General features: G+C 42.3%; 1 protein-coding gene across 2 annotated transcripts in view; it reads right to left on the bottom strand.

Annotated features, from left to right (window-relative positions):
• Positions 1–21,882, bottom strand: part of Plekhm3 (pleckstrin homology domain containing M3) — a 163,981-nt gene that overhangs the window by 115,061 nt on the left and 27,038 nt on the right. For both annotated transcript variants that reach the window (XM_021642033.2, XM_021642032.2), the window contains one exon: positions 13,657–14,589. In XM_021642033.2, coding sequence (XP_021497708.1) covers positions 13,657–14,589 — 933 coding nt within the window. The remainder of the gene's footprint in view (positions 1–13,656; positions 14,590–21,882) is intronic.

Genomic DNA, 21,882 nt, shown 5'->3' on the forward strand with positions numbered 1-21,882 from the left:
AGCTAAGCCTATTCCTCTGAGACAGAGGCACAGGCCTGGTGGCCTTTTGGCTCAGCCCCACATGATTTAAACAAGGAAGACATAAGGTTTGGTATATGCAACATTTAATCTTATTGGAAATTGCTTTGAGCCAAATCTATGGTCTTGGAATCCTAGATCCTGTCTCAAAGTGGTAAATACACAGTAAACTAGATTTTTTTTTTCAGTTAAAAGTAATAGAGAAAATTAATTTAGCTTGTTGTTTTGTGTATATTAAAATGTAAACATTCAATATTTTAAGGTAAAACTTGAGAGAGTAGTATCTGTGTGAGAGCAGCTGATGCTCTGGATGGTTTCAGGGGCCTGAGAGTCTAGAGCTGTAAGATGTAGCCTGCCTATTTTGGCCCCAGGAACATCCAGGAAAATACCATCAAAACCCTCCTCCCCTGGATAGCCCGAGTCAGTGTTGAAAGCAGCCTCACTTAGAACAATGGAACAGGTAAATGCTGAGGGCTGCATGTTTTTCTCTGAGGAGAAACATGTACATCATGTCTCCCCCTTCTTGCCAGGTGCCATTTTGATTTTGGAAATGGTCATATATTACCCTGGGCTGCAATATAATAATGTGTACGGCCTTCATCCCTGGGTTTGGGCAAGGAGCTTCTGAAATTCTTGGAATTTCCCCTAAATGACACAAATGCCTTTGCTATTCATGAGTCCACTAAATCACACCTGAGTTATAGTAATGAAGCAGGCCACTCAAAGGCTTCAAAAGAGAGCTGGTCACCAGAAAGAAGTACCACATGAAGAGAATAAGGTCTTCTCGTCAGCCTGACCTCCAGGGAGGAAGAGGGGCTGACGACTGAGTTCAGTCACATGGCTGAAAATTCAATCAATTTTACCTACATAATGGAATTGCTATACAAACTCTGGTCATGGAAGTTCAAAGTGAGCTTCCTCACTTTGAACAGATCATATGATGAGATGGAGACATACCCTGATTCTCAAGAACAGTTTGTCCATTTGGTTGTTCCTGATTCATATCCTTTACAATAAAATGGATAAGTGTAAGTGTGGCTCTTTTCTGAACTCTGAGGGTTGTTTTAGCAAATCATCAGACCTGAGTGGGTCACGGGAACCCCTGAGCATCTGTAGCCAGTCAGTGAATGTGGCCCAGTGGCCTTGGACAGCTGTGGTTGGCATGTGAAAGAGGGTAGTCTCATGAAGGACTGAGTGTCATACTTGAACTGCAGTGAACAACTGAGTTGAAACAGAATGTGCACAAATGTGTCAGATAAGCTCTGATAACCCAGTTCCTAGAAGTGGGACACAACCTACATTTGAGATTCTTAGTCCGCAAAGACAGGTTAAGTACATTTGGAAAGGTTGCATGCTTACCCCTCATATTAGCATAGCAAAAGGCACTAAGAAGTCATGTAGTGAAAACCTAAAAAGTGCCTAGAAACTGTAAGATGCAACATCATCACCAGTTTGACATGAGTAGGCTTTAGACTCATCATCTATTAACAATTTTAAACAACTTAGATGGTTTAGGGGTAAACATGTCAATTTGTTATACAGATGACTCCTACATGAGATCCCTAAAAAAGATGTGAGAGCATCAAAGTCAATGGTGGGAGTGCAGAAGGAAGGTCGGGGACAGATTATTACAACTGTTCCGTGTGTACCTACGGTGTACCAGAGGCAGAGCTAGGCAGATGGCAATGAATAGGATGACTACAGCAACTGCCTGGGCAGCATCTGCAGCCATGTACGGGAGACATACACTAAGCAAGCAATTACACAAGAAATCTTACAATCTCGATTGTGAATAGGAGCGGAGCAAGGGGCACTAAACCTGAATTATAGTCAGGAGAATTAATAAGTCCTAAGCAGTTTGAAGAGTTGCAAAAAGTGTTCTTGAGGAAGTGACATCGAAGTACTGACCTGAAATATGAGTTTGACTAGTGCTGGTAGTAGCAATCTTTCAGAGAAAATCAACTGAGAGGATCAGAGAGGATCAACAGAGAGGATCAGCTTTCAAATGTTCAATTTGAAAGCTTGGGAGAGGGTACAATTTTTGAGGAAAAAAAATGAATCCAGTGCTAGGACTTGGGCACTAGGCAAAAGAATTGAAACCTAGTTGACAGGCCAAGATCCAATAGGGATGGTAAAACTGAAGCCAAAACAAGTGGGAAGCAATTGAAAATTGTAAATAGGACCAGCAGGGCCGATCTGAACTTTAATAAGCTCACACTTGTTGCAACTAACACAGCTTATGGGAAAGTCGGAATGCAAGGCTAGTTAGGAGCTCATGTGCCTACCTGGGTGAAAGATGCTATAGTTTGATAGCAAATAAAAAAGAAAAGGCTGCCTTAAAACTCATATACTAACTACACTTGCAAACAAAATAAAGCCAGAATGTAGGTAAAGAGTTAGAGTTATCACCTTACTTTCTTTAAATTCATTACTACCTAGAACCCTGTTACAATGTCATGAATGCTTCCATAGTATAAGGACAACATGGAAACCTGGAAATTTTTCAGAAAATCAATACTTCCATAGTTGAAATGCTTAAAATATATAGAGGAATATATATAATATATATATATATATTATATATATATATATCTTAAAATATATAGAGGAAACGCTTTAAAGTAATATGCTCATATAACCTAGGAAAAACTAAAGGATGGTTTGATTTACCTATTAAGAACATTCTATTGCTGGGCGAGAGTGGCTTACACCTTTAATCCTAGCACTCAGGAGGCAGAAGCCAGCCTGGTCTACAGAGCAAGTTCCAGGACAGTCACACAGAGAAAGCCTGTCTCGAAAAACAAAACAAAAGAAGATTTTATAGCTAGACCAGTACTTTCTCCATCTCTAAGTACATTCAGTTAATTTAGAAATTTCATAATAAAGCCTTAGGGGTTCTACCTTCAAGTGGTCATAGGATGGGTCCAGACATTCCTTCCCACATCACATAAGATTCTTATGTGGGTGATAAGATATCCTTTGATACGTGTTGGGGTAGACAGATCTTTGATAAACATCTTGGGTACTAAGGTCTCCAAAAAGTGAGACACAAAATCACAGGCCATGGCAAAGGCACACATGCGTAGACATGGGAAGCTTGTGACAGTAACGTTCACTTCTACCTGGGACGTTAGAGAGAGGAAGGAGCAGAGGAAAAGATCAAGAAAGACTTGGAAAAAGGACATTTAAGATACAGAGAGGGCTTCAACAAAGTATATGCAATACAGAATTATGTGCACAGCCAGAACCAACAGACTACACGGCAGCCAGAACCCTTGATTTCAGGGTTCATTGCTTTGTTGTCACGTCCTAGTTTTCATCCAAAACAGGGGATGGTTTTTTGGTTTTTATGGACTTGATTTAATTAAATCATTTTCAGTGTTAGCATTTATCAGTGTAGAAAGGCATGCAGGCATAAAGTCATATTTCCTACTATAAAATTAACTTTTAGGCTCCCCCCACAGCTCAGTCTCTGGGACTTTATATAGTCCATTTTTCTCAATTAAGTGAATAAATAGTTTTAAAACTGATACAAGAAACAAATTGGTATTGCTGTATTAGATTACCTTATCTACAGATACATTAAAAATGTCAAGTTTAGGGGTATTCCTTACGCATTTGGGAGGCCCAAGGGGGGAAGATCACAGTTTTAAGGTTAGCCTGGGCTACAAAAAAATATCCCAAGTCCAAAAACTAAAAAAGGCAATTTTTTACATAATTATGTTTCTGCCTTAAGCAGATTTTTAAAAAGCCTCTTAAGTAAGAATTCTTACTCTTAGGGTTCTCTGAGAAGCTTAGACATTTAAAGATCCTAGGTAGAAATTAAGAAGAATCTTGGCCTAACCAGTCTATCAAACCACATCTAGACCAATTTCTCTCCCAGGGACAGGTCAGTAAATAGAAACTTTTAACTCAATGTGGAGTCCAATCGTCCAGTAACACTTTCTTCAGAAGTTTAACCAGAAATGAACACGTGATGAGAACAATGTTAGCCAAAAAGGAAGCTACAAAAAGGGACAAGAACTTTCCAGACCAAAGTATAGCAACAAAGACTCGGAGAAATGAGCGGCTTAAAGAAAAGCACAGTGAAGCCTATGAAGTTCAGGAAGGTCTATCAAAAGATCCCTGTCTTCTGAAATTCAAAATGATCTTTTTCTTCTGAGACATATCAAAGAGACACATGTGACTTCTATGATGAAAATACTAGGAATAAATCAAAAAGGCAAATTTATATCCTATAAAATCAAACGGCCTACTTACATAAAGTGATCAAATCTCCTTGAATTTCAGGATGTGAAATAGTTTAAAATACAAATTATGTAACATTGTTCTTCACAGACTCACATTACTATTTCAGTGTGTGTTCATATTCTTGTTACCCATAGATTTTTTTTCCTAGACCTAGAAACTTAGACTCTAAAAAGAGTAGAAAGTAGAGTAATTTATACAACGATGGACATCAGAGCCAGGAAAAGGATTGCCACCATCCGCCTTTTCAGTCAATTGATATTCCTACCGGCATACATTCTCTCTACCAAAGGAAAAAAGGTATTATTGAATAAGTTTTTAAACGAAACACATTAATCTCATTTATTTCTAAACTAGAGACATTCAAAAACTTACAGGATAAGAGATAAAAGAGATGGTATAGAGCAAGAACATTCCGGGGTGGGGGGCTTAGAAAGAGAACTAAAGAATTCTATTTAATTGTGTTACAATTACTTACACAAAATAGGGTTGTCTTGTTCTCTGTGCACCAAGCACAGTGCCCAGGACTTAGTAGGGGCTCAATAAACACTTGCAGAAGGCCTAAGTTAATATGTCACTTTGTCTTGCAGATAAGAAGACTCTCAGACAATCTAAGTATCTTTTTAAAAAATATTTTTATTTTTTTATGTGTATAATGTTTTGGTGCATTATATCTGTGCACCAGTTGTGTGCCAAGTGTCCACAGAATTCAGACGAGGGTACTGGATCCCTGGAACTGGAATTATACACCACTGCCATGTGGGTGCTTGGAATTGAACCCAGGACCTCAAGAAAAGCAGCCAGTGCTCTTAGCCTCTGAGCCATCTCTCCAGCCTTCAAAGTAACTTGACATCCGAAATTCAAGGATTCCTAGTCCCACTGGATAGTCCTTTGCTCATTTTCTCCTTGTCCACAGAAAGAACAACCCACTTGAGGTAGTTCTATTACATTAGTCAAATAGAATTACACTGAGTGCGCCTAATTTGTAAGTGGCAGCTTTCAAAGATGTGACATTAACATTTTATTTTCTCTTCTAGTCACATGTATATACTGATTTTAGTGTCCTCACTATGTTCTTTCTCAACAGATATGCGTTGTTCTTAAAAAGCAATATCCAAAACTGAAAATTCCAGATGTGGTCTGGCCAGGACAGAGGGACATTAAGGGTATCTCTTTCTTAAAATGTTTGTTTTCTAGGTGTCCACTCATGTGGGATGGCTGTGGGGAGGCAGTGAGCTACGGTCACTGTCGTGGTCAGAAGTCTGTTCTCTCCTTCCACTGTGTAGGTTGCGAGATCTAATTGCGGTGAGCAGCCTTGGCAGCAGGTGCCTTGACCAGCTGGGCTGTCCTATCAGCCAGATATCTTTTCTTTTGGGGCTTGTTTTGTAAATGCTTTTGATGGAGCCAAACCATACCTAATGCTGGCTTCCAGTTGCCTTATCTGTATGCCTACATGGACTGCTGCTGGTCGAGTTTCCTCTGCCCTCCATCTCTGAGGTCAATTTTTTTAAGATGAGTACAGGACCGGGTACCTGTCACTCTGAATCTCATCTCATTTGTTTTCAGTCACTTCTCAAGCTTGACTTGCTCAGTTCTATCATTCTATGTTTCAGGGATCCAACTCAGTTTTGTAATAGGTGTATCTTTGGTATGTATACTTATAGGCAATTGGCTGTCATAGGTAGGCAAACATTAATAATAGCCAGCCTTAGTATATGCCCTGTCCTAAGCCCTCAAATTATCTACACTCAAAGTAATAAGGTGGATGTGATTATGTTCTCACATTTGAAATGAGAAAATGAAGGTACAGAGAAATGAAGTTATTTATCCAGGGTGACAGAACTTGAAGGTAGAAGAACTGGAAACCCAGGCAGGAAGAACTCCAGTGTTTGTCCTTAATAAACTCCAAATCTTCCCTGACAACCTTTTAGACTGACATGGACCTATCAGTCAGCAATGCTTGGGAAAAACTGCCAGTCACTCACACAACAACATAACTGTAAGCTCTGATAAGCCAAGTTTCATGGTCTTGGGGATTAGGCTAGATGCTTTTCTAAACAGTAGGCCCTGCACAGCAGCGGCCTGACCTACTATCTAGTAGCCTCATATTCCTTTGTGCATTCTCAACAGACTACAGAGTCCTAGGCCTTCCAGGCCACACCTACTCTTGTGCATTACATGGCATCTGCTCCATACCAGGCATACAGTATTATCTCTGCTAGATGTAGTAAAAGCCAAGCAGACTTTCCTAGAAGTTAAAAACAAAGTCTAAAATGAGAGAGAAAGGGGAAAGCCGCTTTAACTCTTCATCTCAAATCACAACAGGGATTCTCCTGCATAAGCAAGAGAAAAGGGAACAGTGGGCTCAAGTCAGTGGCCACCCACTCTCTGGAGCATTCCCTCGAACACCTTTACATGCCTTTTGAGGGAGGGGCTTTTTGCTCGACTTTGGAGGGCACAGCACTAGAGTGCTGTTTATATGTCCCAAGGATTCTGGGAGAGTGTGTGTGATACATAAAAATGCTTAATAAAATCTTAAATAAATAAATAGGGTATTCCTATTCTAAATATTTGTTGACACGAACATTCAAATTAAAACTTGAATATTTTTTTTTCTTACTACCAGCAAGCTTCATGGTCATATTCATAGTAGAGAATAAAATTTAGCCATTTAGTGCACATATGGACATGTAAATGTGAGCTCTCTCACACACACACAAAATCCTAGTGATCTCACGTCTGTTCGTGTAAGAAGCCAAACCCAAAACAGTAATGAAATCATTTGGGCAATGAGAAACCAAAAGATTAAAAATTAGCAGCTATTATTAATTAAGGCTTAAACTAGGTGGGTGGAGAAGTCCAGTAATGCCCTGAGGGGAAGGACCACCTTACTGCATTCTTTCCCCACCCTCTAGAGATACAGTTGCTAGGAAACTGGCCCATCCCCCTACGGAGGAACACCAGGTCATTAATGGTCTGGGGACCTTCTTATAGCCAATCAATTCAAAATGTAGCATTTTGACCAATAGATGCTTGCCAGGCAGGAATCGCCCCTGCCTTGGGCATGCTGGGATGGACCAGAGTCTTTAAATCACTGGACTAACCTGAGCACAGCGCTCTCGGCTCTCACTGCTTAGGTGGTGGGGGGTGTGGGCCCAAGCTACAGCTTGTAATGATTTGTAATTTACAATAAAAAGAACCTCATGTATTTACAGCGGAGTCTGTGTCTTCCTGGTCTTTTGGGGTCCGTGACCTGGTCAGAACAGGCAACAGGACAAGGCAACAACAGATTAGGTGCTTCTTGTTTATGCGAGCTGATTCTAAGCCACCAAGTAGATATTTGCATTTTCTCCCTAGCTTTTCTTCCTCTAATTCTCTACCTTCCTGTACACTACTCAAATAAATCTTCACTTCATTACTATGCCTACCAAAAGGGAGAAAGATCTGAAGTAGTATAAAAGACTAAACACAAAGAAAAATATCTTTCTTTTGGTTTCCAAGTTCATTTTCTTTGAAGACCTGCCACTTCAGTTCACCACAGGGTAAAAACAAATCTTCCCTAACACTTTTATACCTTTTTTCCTAAGAGCAAAATACACAACTGCTTGCTCCTCTTTCACCTAGGAACCAAGCAATCTTCCTTTAAGTAGAATCAATGTCTAGTTCTCAACAACTACCACTTTGCAGGATTTAAGTATCTAAAGTAACTTTGCAGGCCAATAAGTAACTAACGAGGCCCAACCCAGAAATGTTGCTTACTTCCAAACTGGTAGCTACTGAATGAATAATTAACCTCTCTATACTTTCTATCAGGGATGCTTGTATTGCTAGGGTAAAGGTATCCTTTATGTCTAAACGATGTCATAAAACAGGCACTTGCCAGAAACATGCCCTCATTTATCACATGAAATGCCATGTGGTATTAGTGGGGTCGATAGTGTTTGTTTAATATATTTTGCTTTCCTGGGGGCTTGAAATGATTTGTTTTTGCAGCTGTAACAGAGTTAAATTAGGGATTTATCTTCAGCTTAGCTAGTTGAGCATATATAACCAGGGGCTATTAATTATCTGCCTAGGGGCCCTTGGTCATCTTCCCACAGCTTACAGCATCCTTGAGGTACTGAGTTACACCACCAACAGCCAGATTTTGATCTTCAAGTAATCAAGTCTGGTTTCTCAGGAATTGAGGGCCACTGAAAAAAGGTTTTGTTTCTGGCTCCAAACTTCCCCTCCCCCAACATGTAAATGCTATTGGTGTGAGGATTTTTTCCCCCTTCAAGGAACTGAACAAGGAATTTGAGGGATGGGGGAAATCTTAAGAGCAAAGACGACTTCCAAGCAGCCATTCCCACACATTAAAAACCAGCTTCTATGCCATAAAGCACCAGCAATCCCTCTTCTCCCTTGTTCTCACCGCAGACTACTGTTTTCTGTCTTACCCCAACAGGAATGGATAGCTGACCCCAAAGTACAGGCTCTCCAAAGCCTGTACTACAGTTCTAACTCTCCCTACCTGTTTGTCTGTTTCAGGGTAAAAGAAAAAGAGCAGAAAGTAAGGCAACGGAGAGCAAAGGGAGAAAGAAGGGGTAAGGTGAGGCAAAGGAAAACTGGAGTACAGTTCACACAAAAATGGGCCATGCATGCGGAGACACACCAGGGTGCAGGGTGCGCACATCCCAGGTCCTAACAACAAACTTCTTTTTCAGAGGTTCATTGTCAATCAATTAGCCAAGGAAACAGGGGTCTGCGAGATGGGGGCACCCAGGGAAACAATGGGCTGCCCTGTTGCATTACTATTTAATCACTCTTACTAAATAAATAGAACAGCCCTGAGGTGCTGTCATGTCAAGGGAATTTATAACAACAACAACAACAACATACACACACAGAAAAAAAACCTTCATTTTTCATTGGTCATTACTTTTTTCCCTTCAGGACAAGAGAGGGTTATTACTGTAGCCTTAAGTTTCATCTTTGTGTTTCTTGCCTTTGATTCCCACTCGGACCCTGCCACTTTCTGGCACTAATTTGTCAGGCCGAACAAAGAGGGGATTTGTACCTCCTGTAAGGTCTCAATTAGGAATGGCTTCTGCTGTATTATGTGCCATTCAGAGGAGACACAATGCCGGTAATTACAGGAATTTGCACTAAATGGCTGAAGAATTCACAGCAAAACTTTTTCCCCTTTGAGTCCCCCCCTCCCAAAAGCTGGAGGGGAAGAAAAAGGAAAAGTAACAGCTCTTAATGCCCTAGATGCACAATCACCAACAGCAATCCCCAGAGGTTAAACAGCAGCCAAGGAGCAAAACCATAAAAACAGCAGAGGGAAAACGGTGGAGGAATCCCTCTCTTCTTCCCTTCACACATTCAACTTCAGTTCCACTCATGAGCGCTGCCCTGAGTGTGCCAAAACAGTCACACAAGAAACACTGCTGAAGGTGAGCTTTGCATCTCTGTCACACCCATAAAGTCACAGGCTCTTCAAATTACTGTACTCAACTGCTAGGTTTCCTGATTGCTGGGCAATTCCTCTATGAGTTAATACCAAGAAAACCATGTATCTGCTAAGTGGGTGCACATGTCAAATTCCTAAAGAAAACAAGCATGCTGTCTCATAGTCTAATTTACATGGCGGTTATGAATAACCAAATTTAGAACTACTTATGGCTATGCACTTCATAAATATTTTAATAAGCTGCATAATCATCTTTTAAGCATTAATATTTTAGCATCACAGATTCCTCATTGTGAAATACAATTCTGAATTCCAGCCCGTGGTTTCACTAAAGAAGCACACCTCATTTTCTACTGCAGAAGCTTTCCACGGAGGCCATATTAAGGCATCCCCAAGCAACAGCTCTGAAACACCTTGTCCAGCATGTGCTGCTCTACAGTTGGACTTTCTGTGATGTCATGGTCAAGCACATAGTTCAGCCTTATTGAAGCCAAAAATGACTTCCTCCATTCCTACCTGGCACCTCCTCTGAAGGCTCTGGAATCTGGTATGTGGCCATCATGTCTGTGGATCTTACCGTGGCTGCTATCTGGCAGTCACCAATGTAAGTCTTTGATAAATGCAACTGGGTTTTCCTAGCTGCCTACAGCAATGGCTTTTCAGATGTCAGGAAGTTGGACTGGCAAGCTCAGGGCTCCCTGCAAGACAGGCATGAACATGGCTAGGTTCCTGTAGTAAGAGTTTCCTAAGCAGCCACCAGGCTGAAGGGAAAGCTATGCAACTATCATACACAACCAAATATACCAATCCTAAGTCTAAGCACAAGCCAAGAAATATGCAGTTATGGCTCAAAACCATAACCTCAGGCATCCTGGTATGATCATGCTCCGTTTTGTCTGTAGGTACTCTTTAAAATTTAAAAGATCTAAGAATTCTTCACTTAGAGAAAGGGTTTAGTGAAATAAGGCTAACTGTCCCATTTTATATATGTAGAAGCCAGTGTTTGTGGTTCCTCTGAATAGTGACCAAATGACATCAGAATAAAGAGCCTACTCAGTGCAACCTTCTACTTAACACTCATTTGTCGAAAATATTTAAAGAGGGGGGACTAATTAAAAACTTAACAGTCTAAAGAGATACACTAAAGCCATGAAAGTCTGTGAACTTGCTTTTCAAAAATACATAAATCCCAACGGGCTGGACTGACTAACAGTCAGGAAGGCAAGCGTGCTCGGCAGCTGCTTTTTCAGAGTCTGCTGTCATGAGGAGGATGACGCCATTACAAAAAGCAGAGCGGGTGATTTAACAATGCCTGTGAGAAACACAGATACTTAAAGGTCCATCTGCTATGACAATCTTTGATATAACAAACAGCCTCCCAGTAATTAAAAAAAAAACCCACAAAAACCCACACACACATTCAGGTTTGTTTAACAAGTTTTGTTGTTTTTTTTTTTTTTTTCCTTTTCTTTTCCTTTTGAGACTCTGCCCCCTACAGGACTCACAGAATAATTTCCAACTTGAGGCAGGAAACGAATATTCCTTCCCCATTTGGTATTGAGAAGGAAAAGGCCTGTAAACCACACATATAATGCGACTGAATACCATACTGTCTGATGCAAAAGGGGCAATGAAACAGAATTGGCTTTACTTCGGGTTGTGATACATTATACAATACATATTAGCATTCTCTCCATCCAAATTAGAAACCCACCTGCATACCACTGGAGTGCCAAGCCAAAGCATGAAGGAGTATCTCCTTTTGCCAGGCCCGCCTCGAAGTTCCTACTGCACAGTCACTGAGACCCTCCTCAAAGTCGAGTATTTTCCAATAGAAAAGTGGCCATCAGCTGAGCAGGGCAATGAACGTTACCCCTGTTACCCTGTGCCCTGACTGCCCCTGCTCCCCCTACTCAACTATCCTCCAACAATCCTGATTTAGTGAGCACCAAATTTAGACAGCCAAGGGAGACATCCTATCACAGGGAACTGGCTGATGCTGCCAAAAAGTTCTATTCTTGCCCATTATGTAATACGTTTCCTCTTCCACTTAGCTTCCTTCTCCCAGCCTCATCTTTTCTCCTTGCCTTTTCCTGTTTTTATTTCTCCAATTTTCAGATGCACTGGGTTTGCTCTCCAACATTCCCTTTTCTCAATGCAATTCAAAACATGGGCGATGCATGGTCCATTGGGAAGCAAACTCAGAGAAAGGGGAGAAGTGCGAATAAATGACAGCCTTCGAAGGCCACCTGAGGTTTCTTCATTCTCTTACAAAGCAGATACTCCAGTAAGACTGCTGGGAACATGGCTGGATAATTCTACCATCTCCCAATAACTAGAAATTTATTGACCCTATCAGCAATCTAATGTTACACAAGTATATTAAGAATTCAGGATAACTATCTTGTAAGCAATTAGTAAAGTATTGTTGAATGCCTGAATTCCAAAATATAACAATATATGCCACCAATAAGATGCTGAAGTGCTAACAATTTCTAGAATAAATAAAGACAAATTAAATGAACCCAAACTACTAAAACTAGTGTCTTCTTATCAAAACCCTTCCAAAAGTAGCTGACTGATTCAGCACAAGATCTGGTCTGTCGAATGTACACACATATATCACCTCCTGTGGTTTCTATGCTGCCTCAGTGTTTCTCCAATTATTTTGTTTTCTGAGACAGGTTTTCAGGATATATCCCACACTGACCTCAAGCTGGCAATCCTCCTGCCTCAGCCTTCCAAGTGCTGGAATTGCAGGTGTGCACTGCTACATCTGGTTGTCCTGGTGTTTGTGGCCCAGAGTGTCTCCTTTTGCCAGGCCCGCCTCCAAGTTCCTACTGCACAGTCACTGAGACCCTCCTCAAAGTCAAGTGTTTTCCAATAGAAAAGTGGCCATCAACTACATTGAGTTGCTTTTCCCAGAGCAGGAGCAAGAACAGAGTATAAAACCTGCTCTTGGCTGGTAGTGAGGTCCTTGTTCTTTTTTACACAGATACTTAAGTCTAAAAAGCTAGAATTTAAAACTTCTCAATTAGGCTTCGAATTAGGTCTGTCTTTGTAGTAAGTTATCATCACAAATTGAGGGTTTAGTGAAAGGGAGGTAATTTTAATTTAGCTTAAAGTAGAGAGGCCTGGTTTAAGGAGGAGGTCTTTCCACCCCTTTTCCTTCCTCTTTCAGTGCTGGGGGAGGCTAGAAGAGGAATAAGCAGACTCAGGCGTGATCTGCGATTAGCTGTGTACCCTCCTTTCAGCCACCTCCACGATGTCCTCAATGCTGACTTTCTACTTATTCTACCAAAACAGGATTTGACAAGGTCATGATAAACCTCAGCTGCCTGCTAGGAACATCTGCCTTGCCTGAGGAGTGTCAATAGTTAGCTGGGATGTGAAGTTCTGTCAGGAAGCAATCTGTGACACACATAGTCACAATGATCTTTATTCGAGAAGGCAGAGGAAATGGAATCATGGCTGACTCAGGAAGCCTAAATTCCAGTCTGGTCAGGCTTTGGCCAAGTCATTTTGATTCACTGAGGTACCTCATGACTGCTTCTCTTTATGATAACAAAAGAGTATTAGCAGGGATAGATTCTGTTTGGGTTGGGTTATTTTTGAGACAAGGTCCCACACTGTACAGCCTGACAGAGCTAACACTTGATATGTAGCCCACACTAGCCTTCAGCTCAGGGCAGTCTAATCTGACTTAGTCTCCTGTGTGCCACTTAGATTTCTTTGTCCTCTTCTGAGACAGGGTTTCACTTCATAGCCCCAGCTGGCCTGGAACCCAGCATATTTTCTTAATGAAGTGCTCTTTAGAGAAGAGATACTTTCTATAAATATGTGTGACTGTTGTACGAGAACCTTTAAAGGGGAATTCCCATGTAGGACCTGGGGAAGCTCCTGGCCGAGCTTCAGGCTGGACATGCACTCCGTACCTGCACATTTGAAACTCTGAGCAGTGAGTCCTCGCTCCAAAGACAGCGTGGTCAGGATGCTCAGGAAGCTGGTGGTCACTGACTGGCGCTTGTTCTTCCGCAGCTCAGCGCCACCTATCTGATCCTTTGGCTTGTTCCTCAGTGTGACTTGCAGGTTTTGCTCGGAACTCCTCGCAGAGTTGGCTGCTGTCTTCAGAGCCTCCATCCATTCCTGAGCCCTTGGTCGGGTCTCAGCACGGAGGCGGAGGACATCTTGGGGGAAAATGACTTGAAAGCAAGAGTCACAGCCATCCAGGTTATCTATCTGCACAGCCAAACACACATCCACATTGTAGCTCAACAGAGGATCTTCATCTAGCTTGCCAGGGTGAAAAGCCATAAGATAGGTCTTGCTCAGCACAAAGGTAAATGCCTTCCAGTTGTTTTGGACAGTCAGCCTGTAGAGAGTCCCTGATTTGAGGATGTTCTGGTACTGTTTGGGGCTATCCGAGACAGGGGTGGACAGCATCCCGCTGGATCTCTTCTGTAAACAGTGGTTCTGCGTACAGTCAGCATGGTGACCAAGTCCTGGTGAGTTTGCCATCTCGTCCTGCCGTCCCATGTAACTGGGCACAGCAGCATGTACAACTTCCCAGAGCTTCTGCCCCCAGTCCAATGCCTCCCACGGGGACTCTGCCTTTAGCTGCAGCTGAGAATTGTCATAAAGAACAGTGTCTACCATCCTGGCCTCAAGATGGCCTAAAACAGATATGCTCTGGAAGTGTGAGAGCTGATATGTGGCGTACAGGTTTTGATTCCCGCTGCTATCGAGGCTGTAGAAGTGCAAGTTGTAAGGTGAGAGTTCTGCATAACAGCTTTGCCAGTAATTGTCATGGTTCTTCCTGATCTCCAGATAACCCTTCTTCAGTATGTTTGGGAATGTCTGCTTATGTTCTATAAAGAAGAAAAGAAAAGTCAAAGTAATAATTAATTATGAGAAGGCAGGTACATGAAACCAATCACATAGGGGATAACATCTTTCTGGTTCAGATAAGGCAACGTAGTAAAATTCCAGGGCAGGGACATAACTGGCAGACATATCTGGGGAAACTTCTCACCCCAAGGTGACGAAGAGTACATGCAATGTCAATGTGACGCAGAGGCCTGTGTGCAAACAGAAATGCTGGGAAAGCTGTCAATAGGACACATATGCCCTGTATGTCGGATCATATTTGCCAGGTTCCTTCCTTTCTAGGTAAGTCCCAAAGTACAAAAGAACATTCCTGCCGCACAAGCTAATTCCCTGCTCATACTCTTGTCTTTTCCTAGGCTGCTACAGCCAGAAGGGGAGAACAGATGTGAACTCTGCTGCTTATAAACTCCTGCTCCTCAGGCAAGCCCAGCAAACCTCACAACAGCACCTTCTATCTGGCACCATCTCCACCCTGAGTCCAGAACATCACCTTCATGGTCTCACCTCAGGGGTCTGTTTCTTCTCTGAGTGCGACCAGACTATCGTTACACGATGTGCCCTTGGCTTACAAGGTTCCATCCCACTACTTCAGGCAGTGACCACACACTTAACTTTCCTCCTGACTTCTCTTGCCTTCCCCTATCTTATCTGTAGATATCTGGCCCTACTATGTTATTCCTCTATCAAAGGCTTTTATAAGACTATATTATCATAAGTTATTTAATGTCCAAATAAACAAGATTTTAAATTTGTTTTTTAAAGTCTGTCTTCACTAATGGAGTGAATTCTCTTTTCCTTTCTATAGCACAGCACTCAGGAAAACACCTTATCAATACAATTGTGGGTCCTTAGTAAGAATAATATTGTAAGGTGGGTACAGGTATATACTTGTAATCTCAGCACTGGGGAAACTGAGACAGGAGGATTACAGAGCTCCGCACCGAGTATCATGCCATAAGCCTGCACCACAAAGCCAGTATTTATCTCAAATAAATTAAAAAAAAGAAAAACAAAAAAGGAAAATTCTTGTTGAATTAGAAATAAAGCTTCTAGCACAGTATCTAGCTCATGGTGGACATATTGCCCTCCGTGTCCTCTTTCCTCCCTTCCCACATGCACACTGATCTAGTCACAGCATCTCCCTCTGTGAGAACCAAAACTGGATGCCATGGAGAACTTTAATAAAAGTCACTAGAGAAACCTCCTGGAAATTCATTTCTTGAGACAGGTTCCCTGAGATCCTTCTACCCAGGTTCTTAGGTGCTCAGACTACAGGTAAGCGCTGCCATGCCTTGCTTCCTGAGATCTTGGTCTGCCATGAAAGGGCATCCAGGTGAGAGAACAGTCAAAAAAGTGACCTGGTAGAAATTTTAATGTCTACGTTGTTTCTTAATCTTTCTGCTGATACATTCCATAGATAGCCACAAACTCAGTCATTCCCTGAAGACACCTGAAAAGAGGATGATTTCTGCTTTGGGTAAAAAAAAGGGAGAAAGGGAGGGAGGGAGGGAGGAAAAGGGAGAAAGTGGAAAGGGGAGAAGGAGAAAAGGAGGAAAACAAGGAAGGTAGGGTTAAAGTACCAACTGAGGAAAGGAGAGAGAGGAGGTGCAGAAAGGCCTATTGTAGCTACTTTACATCTCTGGTCTTAATGTTAATTCATTACTATTTCTGTGGTAACTAAAAAGCCGTTAATTTCTTGAAACCCACACTAATCCTTTTGTAGAAAGAGATAATGGATGCCTCCTCTCCAGCATCTTTCTCTCCTGACAGTGCAGGAGGGAGGCAGGGCTGTCAGCAGCACTGCGGCCACCTCTCCCCTCTCATTTCCATCAGGCTGCCTTCTCCACAATCAGACTTAGGCTAGTGTGCCCTCCTCATCCCTCCTGTGACCTGGCAGCTCAGCCAGGAGTCCTTGAGTAAAACAGAAACCGCCTTTCTTGCTTTTAGACACATTGCAACCTCCTTGTCTTACTTTCCTGAGAGCTTTTCACCGCAGCTTCAGGGAATTCCAGGTTGGACTATAATTGTGCCTCGGCCGAGCAGCATACCAAACCATGTTCACTCCTTTCTGAGGTAAAAGCTGGGATCAGATGACAGGTCAGGTGGAAGGGATAAGAAGTTTCACTAGGAAATGTCCAGGCTACTAAAGCTGAAGTGTGCTCCAACCCTGTTTTCCTACCCAATAAGACTCCATCTTTGTTCTCCTCCAGGCTTCAGCACGCACCGAGTGAAGCAGGAGCACTGCTGTCCAGGCCAGCTTGGGCTACCGTAAAAAGTCTTGTCTCCAAACACACAAAGCCAGGAAAGGCAAGCAGGAAGCTTCTCAGGGGCACCTACTTCTTTTTCATATCAAGACGTTTATATTATATTTTCTTAAATTTTGTGCTTGAAGGCTTAACCAACTGTAATTACAGGGGCTGGAGAACTGTCTAATTTCTAGCTACTATTACTATTACTATTGGATCTGAAGTTTATTTTTTAAATTTTTTTGCTACTGACAAGTTAGAAGATGTGTGTGTTTGTGTGTGTAAACTCATTATTTTGCCAAAGTTGGTGTTTTCCCTAGATCTTGCCATTTTAATTCATTTAATTTACACATCTATTTTAAAGTGCTCAATTTCATAAGAGAATTTCAATCTTAATGAATGTAAGTGATTAAGATAGGATCACTAATAGGAGTTACACCATTCCCCCCCCCCCGGAGGGAGGGATGCAGAAACATGATCTAAGTGAGTCACCATAACCATAACTTTCATAATGAAACCACCGCAGAAACTCTTTATAACAAAACTAAGACGCAGTCAAGTCCAGCACCTGCACTCCCTGCTGCCCAGAACCCCTGCGTGCAGTCAGGCCGGGATAGTTCCTCCTTAATGAAGGTCCCTTCCCTCTCCTCCTGGCCATCCCCAGAGCATTGGAATCAGGATCACTACTGACAAAAGAGAATACTCCCAGCAGGGCCCCTGACTCACTTCTGCATGACCCACCAGAGTTCCTCTTTTGCCTTTATTTCCTCATCAGTTCTCCAAAAAGTTTCCATTCTCATGGCCTCTACCTTCACCAAGATCCAGTCTGCCTCCTTCTGGGCTATCTCGTAGTATTCCAAGTTATGCTTTCTGGGTCTCTCATAACCCTTTACATATCTCTTGTCAGGCCAAAACCCTAAAAACATTCTAAAAAGCCAGACTTCCTTAGGTCAAGCTCCCAAGCTTGCCCTTCAATACTCCATTATGGAAAATTTCAATTTTTTTTTTTTTTTTGAGATAGGGTTTCTCTGTGTAGCCTTGGCTGTCCGGGACTCACTTTGTAGACCAGGCTGGCCTCAGCTCACAGAGATCCATCTGCCTCTGTGCTGGGATTAAAGGCCTGCACTTCCATGTCCAGCTAAATTTCAGAGACTCGTAGAAAGTGAACTTCATTCCTTCAGATGTAAAGACCACTGGGGTAGGGAGACGGCTCAGTAGATAAAGTACAGATGAGGACCTGAGTTTGGATCCCAAGCACTCCGGTAAAGCCAGGCAGGGGTGCAGACCTGTAACCCTGCTCTTAGGGGCTGGTGAGAGGAAGGCCCTGAGGACTTGCAGGCTGGCCAACCTAGCCCTAACTGTGAGCTCCAGACTCCGTGAGAAGAGACAGAGGAAGGCATGTGATGCTGTTGGTCTCTGCTTTCCACACACACAAGAAAGTGCACCCACAAGCATCCATGCATGAATATATGTGCATTCTACACACACACACACACACACACAAACACACACACACACGAAGTCTACTATGTTTTGTTTTGTCACCTCTCCCTCTCTCCAAATTTATTTCATTTTTTTCTCTAGAATTTTTGCAAATTAAAGGCATTATATCATTTCAACTATAAATACTTCAGAATGTATGTCTAGTCTAAAAAAAAACACTTTCTTTTTCTTATTTCTATTCGGGGGGGGGGGGGTTGCTTTTTTTTTTTTTGTGTGTGAGACAGGGTTTCTCTATTTGCCCTGACTGTCCTGGAACTTGTTCTGTGGACCAGGCTGGCCTCAAACTCAGAGATCTGCCTGTTACTGCCTCCCAAATGCTGAGATTAAAGGCATGCGCCACTACCACAAGGCAAAATTCATAACTTTCAAATTCGTATCATTTTTATAACCCTACATCAATAATCCATGTTCCCTGGGGTACTGTCTGACTTTTGATACTTCTGTTACGTCTCTCATCATTTCTCCTACTCCATCCACAATCCTTCCTATGTTGCTTATATAAGCCATGTACGTTCTAGCCTCAAGGCCTCTGAGGTTGCAATATTTTCTGGAATTTCTCCCTCCATTCCAATGCTTTATGTTGTATCCACTCCTATCTTCCCCACTCTCATTTTCACCTTAGTGAGACTACACCTTACACTCAAATAAAAGAAACATTCTCTTTCCTCCTTGCTGTATTTTCTTACAGCCTCTTACAATGCCTCTTACAATGGCAGTAATCCTAATCTCTCTCCTAAGCACCAGGAGCTGTCTCTACTAACATCTGTATGATGTATCAATAGATGACTTTGATAGAATCTATGCAGAGCTCTGCTAGAATCTCCTATGTTGATAGATAGCCCACAGTAGCGGAGAGAAAATAGGTCTGAAAGTGTCCACACTATGAAATCCAAAGTGCTCAAAACCTTTCAACAAGTACAGCTGGTGGGGTTAGGGAAGAAAGATATATCCACCTGAGATCTGGAGAGTCTTGAAGAGGAAGTAGTGTCAGCAATGGAGAGGATGGAGCTGGTTATTCAGAGAAGACAAAAGGGGAAGTGGACTCCACACGATGGGCCATTCTTTCCTTGTCAGTTTATATTCTCTCTATCCCCAAGTTGATCCCATTCTACTTTTCACATGTCCCACTTTCTTTTCCTTGCTATAGTCACTCTTACTTAAGTCATCACCTCATGTGATAAAGACTAGCAGAGCTTCCCAAACAGTTTTATCTACTTTCCCCCCTCCTTTCCCCTCCCCTCCTCTCCTCACTCCTCCCCGCTCTTTTCTCTCCTTCCGTTCTCTTCCTTCCTTTCTTCCTAAGACAGGGTCTAGCTATGAAGACCAAGTTAGCCTTAAAATCTGCTTCTTCTGTCATAGCCTCCTGAAGTATTGAACACAATTTGCTTCTCTAGTTCTTTTTAACCATCAATCCATTATATGTGCCATAGAAGCCTGAGGAGACCCAATAAACTTCATCCTTTTTCCTAACCTGAGATTTAAACCAACGAGCCTGACAAGATAACACATGCAGATAAAATTATCAGCTGGTTGGAGGATGCAACTTAGGTTTGTAGCAAACACAACCCCGGGATTATAGCCCACAACAGCCACAGCCCTCCCCTTTCTGAGGGACTCACCTGAAAGGCCCCTGGAAATGCAGAAGCATATCTGGAGCAGACTGGAGACAACTGGTGCATCTTCTGAGAGATGTTACCTAGTTCCTCTCCTAAACTTGCCAAGAAGTACCCCCTCCTTCCCAGGGTGGAGCATGCAAATGAAAGCCAAGAGAACTAACCTAATTGGTGGCCCCTTATATGGGCACAAATGGCTACCAGGAAGGTGGCTGTCCTAGCCCCACTTTTCATTCCTGTCAACTTCCAGACTTCCTGTAAAGTATCCTAATCCAAATTCTCGTAATAGTTCAGTGTTTTGAAAGACATTTGAGACATACCACATTCGGCCCATGTGTCTGGTTTGAACTCAACCCCTGCTATCTAGGTGCGGGTCAGCTCCCTGGCCATCCCCCTCTATGTGTGATGCTCTCTCCACCTTCTGTTAGTAGACAGCCCTCAAACCTCAGCCGAAACACTCCTTCCTCCCTAAAGGCCCCTCTGAATCCTACATCACTAATATTATTCTTTTCTTCGTAATTTTTAGTCCATGAAACACAGCTGCCAACTCTATTTGTTTCATGTTATAGTTTTCAACTGTGTTCAAGGCGGAAGCTGGGAAAAACACATTTTAATCTTTGCTCTCTTCATTTCAGGGGCAGGAGAGAAGTGAAACTGACAGGATCACATGCACTTCCTGTGAAATATTTGAAGCAGGGATGCTGTGGCAACCATTTTAAGTATGCTCCGTAGTGCCAAGACACCTCTCCCCATCATAATACAGAGACACTATCCCACGGACCCTTTTCCCCCATTGCTTCTTCTTTTTATTTTTTTAAAACTTTTTACCGATTCTTTGAGAATTTCACATCATGCACCCAATCCTACTCATCTTGTCCTTTGGTATCCGCCCTCTATCCTTGCAACCTCCCCCCAAAATAGATAGATAGATAGATAGATAGATAGATAGATAGATAGATAGATAGATAGATAGACAAATAGATGAGCAAGCAAGCAAATAGAACAACAAGAAAAATCTTGTTGTGGAAGCTGTAGTGTGTCCCGTAGTATACCCCTTTGTCCCCACTTCTTTACTTGTGAATGTTCATTGCAATGAGTCACAGGCCTGGTTCGAGTCCTCTGACTTCTGCTACTCTATCAATACTGGATCTTTACCAGCATTCCTCTCAGATATCCTGTTTTTGTCCCCACAAAAGGCAGGCACCTTATTTGTTCTCCCTCATAAACCTAGAAGAAAGACAGGTCACCTGCATAGGCTCGAAAAGAATTATGAACTGGATATACTAATCTTTGTGGTAGGCTATAGTAGCCACAGTCAATTCAGTCCAGGCCAATTTCTCTTCTTTGATACAAATTTGACTAGGGGATCATAAACCCAACTTTTTAACCTAGTTAACAATCCCTAGCATAAACTTTATGTCATTACATGCCACAGCGAGCTTTCTGCTCTGCTTCTCTAATCTAAAGAAAATAAACATAAAACAATCTCCCTTACTTAGACTTTAAAGCAACTGGCATTCCAGCACCACATTGCTGTATAACTTGGAGAATCACAGAAATTTAAGAGCCAGGAGCAACCCTAAAAAGTCCACCCTTTCAACTCCAGCTAAGGCCAAACCTGTCAAATGCTTTACCAGGAAAAGCCATATCTTGTTTGGGTATGGTGGCATATGCTCAGGGGACATGGCCTCTCCCCTGGCCTGAGGAAAACATCGTAAATTTGTTTAAACCACTTACAATACCCTATTGTCCTTCACTGGAGAGTGCATGCCACCCAGTCTGAGACTGGGATGCTATTAGGAGCCACTGGGAAAGAGCCCTGAAAGAACAATGTTTCCTCCTTCCGAACGTAGTTGTTAACGCATAAAATGAGCTTTGGGGTTGCAATAGCTCTGTGGTATGAAAAAACAGA

The sequence above is a fragment of the Meriones unguiculatus genome, chromosome 15, assembly GCF_030254825.1.
Source record: "Meriones unguiculatus strain TT.TT164.6M chromosome 15, Bangor_MerUng_6.1, whole genome shotgun sequence".
In the NCBI taxonomy this organism is placed as follows: domain Eukaryota; kingdom Metazoa; phylum Chordata; class Mammalia; order Rodentia; family Muridae; genus Meriones; species Meriones unguiculatus.